The sequence below is a fragment of the Panulirus ornatus genome, chromosome 19 (assembly GCF_036320965.1).
Source record: "Panulirus ornatus isolate Po-2019 chromosome 19, ASM3632096v1, whole genome shotgun sequence".
Taxonomy (NCBI): domain Eukaryota; kingdom Metazoa; phylum Arthropoda; class Malacostraca; order Decapoda; family Palinuridae; genus Panulirus; species Panulirus ornatus.
This window is the reverse complement of record NC_092242.1, coordinates 12647034-12655998: the sequence shown is the minus strand read 5'-3', so window position 1 is coordinate 12655998 and position 8965 is coordinate 12647034. Positions and strand designations below refer to the sequence as shown.

The window sequence follows — 8965 nt, the reverse complement described above, 5'->3', positions numbered from 1 at the left end:
TCTTTAGTTAATGAAGTTAATGTTGGAGGTGTAGGCATTAACGGTGTCAGTGGAAGACAAACACGGAGACAGCAAGAGCTCCAGAGGCGAGGCGTTACGAAATAACTCACACTGGTCGTCCTCGCGAGTCTTTGTGCGTATTTTCATAAGCTATTCTTAGTCCACCATGGCTCCTCATTCCACCTCCATCTATTTCTTTCTATCTTCATACTCCGCCGCGGTTACCAAGTGGAGATAGGATCTATGTTATGTGGTGCGTGATCTAGTAACTGCATCTACGCTAGTTCATTTGCTGTACCATTAATCCCTCCTCCACCATCCACTTTCAAATATGTAAACACTGGAATCAGATGTTTGCTTTTGTATACCCGCCTGTTCAGAACTGCATCTCTTCCAGAGTTGTCTTTTAACCTTCTTTCCTTCCCAAATCCTCCCATCTCGTTCTTGCTTCTGATTCAACACGTTCTTCAGTTTCCTTTCTACTTTCAGGCTCGTCTCTCCCTCTCCTCATCCTTCCCTTTCTCTTCTTCTTCGCTCCCGCCGTCTCCCCTCCACTCCCTACGCCTCCTCTTACAACGGGACACACAGACATATCGTTTGTTTCAGCCAAGATACCACGGCCGGCATCATCTGCGTCCCTCTCCTAAAAAGCCAGGATAGAATGTGGCGTGATGAACCTCGCGAGGGCTGTGCTTTACAGGAGTTGGCCCAGAGGCGGTCCGGAAGGTAGTGTTGAGGTGGGGGAGAGTATAGCAATGGTCTGCAGGCGGGAAGGGGAGGGACGGGAGCGGTTTAAAATTGGGCTATAAGTGGTTCGGGTATCTGCTGGCCAGGGGGGAAACAGATGGTCTGGAAAAAGAGGTAATCTAGCTAAGGGACTGACAAGACGAGGAGAGGTGGTCTAGACAAGGTGATGAAAATGGGGAGAGGTAGTCTAGACTGGGACTGAGAAGAAGGGAAGTGATTTCTCCAAGGGGTAGTCCACGCAACATGGTTTTGAACACGAACGGGAAGAGATATAGGCGTAGGTCTACCAAGATATGGTATTATACCCAAGTGCTTAAGAAAAGATGCTGTCCGTGAGAGAGATAATCTCAAAGAGACTGATAAAATGCGGCTTAGGACGTGGTCCACGTAGGATGGACATGTGATAATTTCAGAGGTCTCCGGGACCTTACCTAACCTTGTAACTCTTCTGTTCAACACAACTGTTTGAGAGACCGTGGCCCGTGAGCCCGTGTGATCTACGTAATGTCAGGAATGGTACAGACATGTTCGAGCCAGGAGGTGTGATCCCAGTCAGGCTATGTCTTTGGCTCCCTCCACCAGGTCAGACTTGGGTTGGTGTCAACTGGAAAATGAAACGTTCATCCGCCAAGTCCCAGCTGGAGGCGGGTTGGGCCTTGGTTATAGAGTGCCGCTGCCTCACACCCCCTTGCCAACAATTCAAGTCCGAATTACAATGGTTTTAAAGCTGATGTCCGCTAGAAAAAAAATTAATGGAAAAGGTAAGAAAAAAGAAGAGAAACTCTCGTGGAATACAAAGGAGATCCCAAGAGTCGTATTATATTTCGCAGTCTCTTTCAAATGGGGAAGGAATGGGAGGGTAAATCCCATAACGTGTCAAGTGACGGGGATGGGTCAATAAGACTTCGCTGCCCACGATATTAGCCAACCTGACACGGTCTCAAAAGAGCCCGATTCAGCTCTCCCACAGTTCCGACTCTTTTGTCACTTCGAAATGAACCTCGTCTCCTGCATCCCCTCGAAGTAAATCTCAGCTTTTTTGCCCCACCTCCTGAAAGACGACCCCCCCCCCCCCCCCCCCGCCACTGCCTCCTAGTAAATCCACGTTCCTACATCTACCTCAAAAAGTAAACCCACGATCTAAACATTCCTCTTTACGTTAACCACAACAACTACGTCAGCTCTACCCTAAACCTCATCTCCCAACACAGACCCTCTATATCAACCATCTTAATCCTGTATCCAAAGGACATCCCGCTTTTCACACTCATTTTAAACCAGATGCCCTAAATTTACCTCCTAAATACACACCGTTTCTCAGTCCCTCGCCTTTGAACGAGTAATGACAACAACGTCTCTCATTCCACTGCAAACTCCTGAAGGTGACGAGGAAGAGGCCAGCGGGGTGCACAGATCAGACAAGAACCCCTTCCCCCTCCCACACACACACACACACACAGTCTGCACCCATGTGAGCTGCAGCGAGAAAGCAGAAAGACCCGCCGTCGAAACTCGCCTGCTACTGTCCTGGGTAGAGGAGGAGGAGCGGGAGGGAGATACGTCGGTTGGGTTCCCTTACTAGTCACTGGACCGGAGCGCCTTGTGACGTAAGTGTACGCGAAACTTCCCTCAATTCGAGGAGTCACAATGGAATGAGCTGCTCCTCCTCCCGCTTCTAGCCACCTCCTCCCCATCACCCATTGCCCCAGTCGCTCCCTAAATGACTCCCAAGGGGTAGTTTGATATGACACTCATGACGCCACTGGCTGCAGGGATGACGACACAGCGAGCCTCGCGCGTGTGTCCACCCTCCATCTGGAGACGAATCAGGACGCGCACATCCCACAGCCACACTAGGCCTGTGTACACGCCGCCAAAGTTAAAGCCCCGCAAATCAATATTCCACAGGAGCAGAAAATTAGACTTGGGGGTGGTGGTGTCGGCAGGGTGTTATCCAACACTTGCAGGCACAGTCGAGATCTGACGACTAACCCTCTGCCGTCACTTCGTACACACACACACACACACACACACACACACACACACACACTGAGTTACAGTGGGTCTCTCACACACACTGAGTCCCAGTAGGTCTCTCACACACACGCTGTCACAGTGGGTCTCTCACACACACACACTGAGTCACAGCAGGTCTCATACACACACTGAGTCACAGTGGGTCACACACACACACACACACACACACACACACACACACACACACACACACACACACACACACACTGAGTCACAGAGGGTCTCACCCACACATACACTCTGAGTCACAGTGGGTCCCACACACACACACACACACACACACACACATACACACACACACACACACACACACACACACACTGAGTCACAGAGGGGTCTCACACACACACAGACTCTGAGTCACAGTGGGTCACACACACACACACTCTGAGTCACAGTGGGTCTCACACACACACACTGAGTCATACTGGGTCTCACACTCGATCACACCCGAGGGTTCACTAGCCACAGGGGCTCAAGCTGAATCACACCTTGGGTCCACCAGTCACACTGAGGGAGTCAAGAAGCGTGACAACGCGGCTCCACAATCTCGCTCACAATTTGCGCTCGCCGGGTCCCACTCGACGAAATACGAGAGAGAGAGAGAGAGAGAGAGAGAGAGAGAAGAGACCCTCCCTCCCCGGCAAGCATTCCCCGAGGCTGTAATAAAGTTACCTTCAAAGCAGGCGTCATATCCCCTGCTTAATTACACTCGTGGCCTCAGCGGGCCGGTGGAGGAAAGGAGGGGGAAGGTGGGGGAAGATGATGACGTGGAGGAGGAGGAGGAGGAGGAGGAGGAGGAGGAGGAGGAGGAGGAGGAGCTGTCGACCTCCACCACCACCACCACCCACTAGAGGAGAGGGGAAGGGGAGAGAGAGAGAGACAAGTCTCCACCACTTTGGCCTCACAAGTCTTGAAGCGCCGTCGCATATCCCTCAGCTCCGTCTGAGTTGAGATTATACGCCATAAATCGCAACTTCTGAATTCCCGGAGGCAGTAAAAGAATTACTCCCTCCCCCCCAACTGAGCACAGACACCCAGAGATGAGGGTGTGGTGTGGGTGTGGTGGGTGTGGTGTGGTGTGGTGTGGTGGGGTGTAACACGTCATGAAATGGGTCTGCTGTGGGAGTTGGAAGAGGGAGGGACACCAGTCCAGCTGAATGCCTCCCTCCCACCCTCTCTCTCTCTCTCTTGCTTACTCGCGGCACCTCGTCGTCTTGTTCATTTCATAACTCCAGCAGTTGACCCCTCCTCCTCCTCCTCCTCCTGCTGTTGTTGCTGCTGCTGCTGCTGCTCCTCCTCTTCCTCCTCCTCCACCTCCTCCCCGTAGGCGCTGCTGAATATTCAAACGTGTGGAGTCAGCTGGCGGAGAGGGGCACCCAAAACCTCCTGAAACTGCCTGCCTTAATTAAACCTTCTTTGTAGGAGGAGGAGGAGGAGGAAGACGAAGAAGAAGAAGAAGAAGAAGAAGAAGAAGAAGAAGAAGAGGAGGAGGAGGAGGAGGAGGAGGAGGAGGAGGAGGAGGAGGAGGAGGAGGAGGAGGAGGAGGAAGAAGAGGAAGAGGAAGAGGAAGAGGAAGAGGAAGAGGAAGAGGAGGAGGACGAGGAGGAGAAAGAAGAGGAGGAGAGGCGTGATACTTCCTACGTCTGATTGACCAAATTCACGTTGGGATGACGTGGAAAAGTGTGATGTCACCATCTACCATAGGGCGTGTGTTGTATGTTTATTTAATGTGTATGACGTCACCACTACCTGACGTAATGATGTCACGACTGCCTGGCGCTATGATGTCACCACTACCTGACGCGATGATGTCACCACTACCTGGCGTGATGACATCACCACTATCTGACGTGATGATGTCACCACTACCTGACGTGATGATGTCACCACTACCTGGCGCTATGATGTCACCACTACCTGACGCGATGATGTCACCACTACCTGGCGTGATGACATCACCACTATCTGACGTGATGATGTCACCACTACCTGACGTGATGATGTCACCACTACCTGGCGTGATGACATCACCACTACCTGGCGTGATGATGTCACCACTACCCGGCGTGATGATATCACCACTGCCTGACGTGTCACCACTACCTGGCGTGATGTCACCACTACCTGGCGTGATGATGTCACCACTACCTGACGTGATGATGTCACCACTACCTGACGTGATGATGTCACCACTACCCGGCGTGATGATGTCACCACTACCTGACGATGATGTCACCACTGCCTGTCGCTATGATGTCACCACTGCCTGACGTGATGTCACCACTACCTGGCGTGATGCCGTCAACCACTACCTGGCGTGATGTCACCACTACCTGACGTGATAATGTCACCACCACCTGACGTGATGATGTCACCACTATACATGACGTGATGATGTCACCACTATACCTGGCGTGATGATGTCACCACTATACCTGGCGTGATGATGTCACCACTATACCTGACGTGATGATGTCATCACCATCCGGCCTCGATCCCTCACAGTCACATCCTCCACTCCCCCGGAACCTCTCCTCCAACTCCCAGCTCTCCACAGTCCCGAAATCAAATGGGAGAGAGAGAGAGAGAGAGAGAGAGAGAGAGAGAGAGAGAGAGAGAGAGAGAGAGAGAGAGAGAGAGAGAGAGAGAGAGAGAGAGAGAGAGAGAGATTAAAGAGTACTTTAAAAAATAACAGTTGCTTCTTTCCTCTTTGCCAAAATATCATAATAATAAGCTTTATTTGAAAAAAAAAAAAAAGAGAAAGAAAAACCCTACAGCCCATTAACCAAACCTAAGAGCCAATCAAATATTTACAACGACGGCAAACATTACCGTCGAATGACTATGCTATTAACCTCCCGTTTTCTTCCTCAAGAGCATTAATGTCATCAAAGGAAAATGGCTTCTCGGTGACGCTCATCAAAGTCTCAGTCTCTCTCTCTCTCTCTCTCTCTCTCTCTCTCTCTCTCTCTCTCTCTCTCTCTCTCTCTCTCTCTCTCTCTATCTATCTATCTATCTCTCGTGTTTTGCCTAACCAACCGTCCGTAAAACGTGTCTAGAATGACCTAATAAAATGTGTTGCGTACTCTAATCTCGTGCAGCGTTTGCGTACCACTGCGTACTACCGTAAGTTATTAGTATCATTTAACTATCATCATAATTCTTATCGTTATCATCACTTATCATTATTTCAGAGCCTTCAGCCCATAGGTTTCACGTCACACAGTGAGCGCTACGCTAGCAGGAGAACAGACCCACCAGCGTACGACTACCGTGGCCACGGTTATAACTGGCGACCAACCCGTTATTAAACTTCTCGATGACGTACAGAAAAAAAAAAAATCATCCCCAAAAATGGAAGAAAAAAAATTGGAAAAAAATCCAAAAATTTAAAAAAAAATTTGAGGTTATTGTTCATGGTTAGTAAGACAGGGAGATTGCTCACAGGGGAGAGTGGCGGAGGACAGGGGTAGTTGTGAGGTGTGAGGGAGGAAGGGAGGGTACGTGTAGTAGGATGCTGATGGTGTAAGGGGGGAAGGGATACATGGAATGGGAGGGGGTGATGTAGGATATCTGGGAAGGACACAAGGAAATGGGGGATGGTGGAGGATGTGTGAAGAGGGGGTGAGGGAGAGAGAGAGATGGGAGACGTGATGGAGGATGTGTGGGAAGGCTATGTGAGATGGGAAAGCAAATGGAAGATGTGTGGGAAGGGAGGGTATGTGAGATGGATGGATGGTAGGAGACATCGAGAGATACTGGTGGTGGAAAGGGTCGCTGGAAAAGTAAGAAGGGGGGTATGTGAGATGGATGGATAGTAGGGGGCATCGAGAGATACTGGTGGTGGAAAGGGTCGCTGGAAAAGTACAGGCAGGATGTGTGGGGGCGATTACAGAGCACCAGGAAAGAATGAGACAGATGGCTGCACGAGACGGAAGGAAACGGGAGAGATATCAAAGACGTAAGAGGAAGAAAACAGGAAAGGAGCACAGTATGTGGGAGGGGGAGGGGTGGGGTATGTAACAGATAACGTAGGTCGGGAAAGATAATAATAAGACTGTTAAGACGTGGTAAAAGGAAGGGGGAAGGTCCGGGGATGATGGACGAGATGGACAAGGAAAAGAAACACTGAGTGACGGACGGGCCAATACTTGACGATTTCTTCATCTTTTTTTTGTCTTCCTTTTTTGTTGTCTAAAGTTCCCTCCCCGGATTGTCTCTAGCCTGGAGGAGGGAGTCGTCTGGGGACTCTGGGGAGTCTAGTTGCATGTTTTATCACATTGCCCTGCATCGCGCGGCCTCCGACACTCTCACCAGAGGACATGAAAAGGATTCGAGACCCCGAGGACTTGAGTGCTCTCCCGCGCTCAAGCACCAGCGTGATGCAGAGGTTCCGCTTTTATTTTTCTTATTTTTTTTCAACAGCAATACGGAGCACTTGGAACTTACCTGGTCTGACAAAGCGAGACATGTGAACGAAACGCGCTTCACCAGTGCAACATAAAGAGGCGAAGCGAAACACGCGAGAGACCGAGATGAAACGGGTGTAACTCAGGTAAGAAAGAAATGTGAAACAAATCAGTGAATCCCACATGAGCCATGTCAGACATGCACGATATACACGCGACATATTATGAGTTAAGTGATGTACGAGACAAGCGTGAAACCTTTGAAACATTTAAGATACGAACTGAACCTGTTATGGGACAATACCAACATGGTATATCACATCAGATATGAATTCATCTATGAAGAAGAGATAGTTTAATACACGTAGGAAAAAAAAAGACAAACGCCCTGCATGACATGGAGACATTGCATAGGAGATTAAGAGACTCCTCCAGCAGAGGACCTCAAAGCGGAGGACGAGTTAAAAGATACATACCTTCTCCTCGGCTTCCTCGGCCCTGGCCTCGGCCTCCACCACTCGCTGCTCCAGCTCGGCCAGCTGTGGACACAGAGAGAGAGAGAGGACATTAGAGATGCGACAATCGCAACGGGTGAACACAAATACAACAGTGCCCCCTTAACATCTCATCTATGAGGGCGTGGTACATTAATAATTTTTATTTCAATGCTTTACCAGATAAATAAGAAAATATAAATGATGTTTACAGTAAAAAAAGAATATATATAACTGGATTTAACAGAGTTTTCATTATGGAATGACCTGAAATTCAAACCTTCCGGTGTAAAAACTTAAAAACTGATATATGATTAATCCAGACAAAGTCCATTTGATACATAATTCAACAAATACTTATTGATATCGTGTTACGAATACGATAAAAGTAATTCGACGAATACTAATGGAATTAAATAATCAATTAAACTATATACACGCGCACTAACAAAACCAAGTAAGCAACATACAAAAAATAACTGAAATAATATTAATGTAGTTATATAATCAGTATAAAAGCAACCTACCAAGTGCCGAGGGAATTATGTAATCAGTACATAAAAGTAACTCAGAGTAACGCAATCACTGATCAACACAAATGTAACCCTACATCATCGAAAACTTTTCAAGTGCTGCAATGGAAACCTGACCCTATTCTGAGTTAGACACAGACAAATCAATCTACTGCCACACACACACACACACACATCACTCAACCCCGACTGCATGTTGCTCCGCCACACACTCTTAAATCACAGGACGAGAATAAACCTCACTGAACTAGAAAACATACGCAGGAGTCCGCATCTATATAATCATGGTGATCATTCCCCCACACCCACACACCCATCCTCTCTCCCACCCCCTAAAAAAAATTTTTAAAGTTGTATTTTACGAGCAAATGGAATGAAATAATTGTACACTGCCGGCAAAATGGCTTCGGATTTTGCATATACTCTCTCTCTCTCTCTCTCTCTCTCTCTCTCTCTCTCTCTCTCTCTCTCTCTCTCTCTCTCTCTCTTACCCTTCCCAAAGGATTTTAGTTGTTTCATATCTTTTTTCTGAAATATCTAATTAATGAGCTGGAGCCCTCAGGGAAGACTGTAAGATTTTAGGACTGCTGCAAGAAGGATGAAGGAGGATGGTATGTCCTCTGTTTCCTGTTGGTGGCCAAGTTTCCGATCGGGAGGTAGTAAAGGGATGGCAAACGTCTATACGAAGATGGTGATGATGATGATGAGGAGGAGGAAGAGGAGGAGGAGGAGGAGGAGGAGG

General features: G+C 48.5%; 1 protein-coding gene across 3 annotated transcripts in view; it reads right to left on the bottom strand.

The window, feature by feature from the left end:
* Nucleotides 1-8965, bottom strand: part of LOC139755396 (uncharacterized protein CG43867) — a 1135206-nt gene that overhangs the window by 351300 nt on the left and 774941 nt on the right. For all 3 annotated transcript variants that reach the window (XM_071673657.1, XM_071673658.1, XM_071673659.1), the window contains one exon: nucleotides 7673-7735. In XM_071673657.1, coding sequence (XP_071529758.1) covers nucleotides 7673-7735 — 63 coding nt within the window. The remainder of the gene's footprint in view (nucleotides 1-7672; nucleotides 7736-8965) is intronic.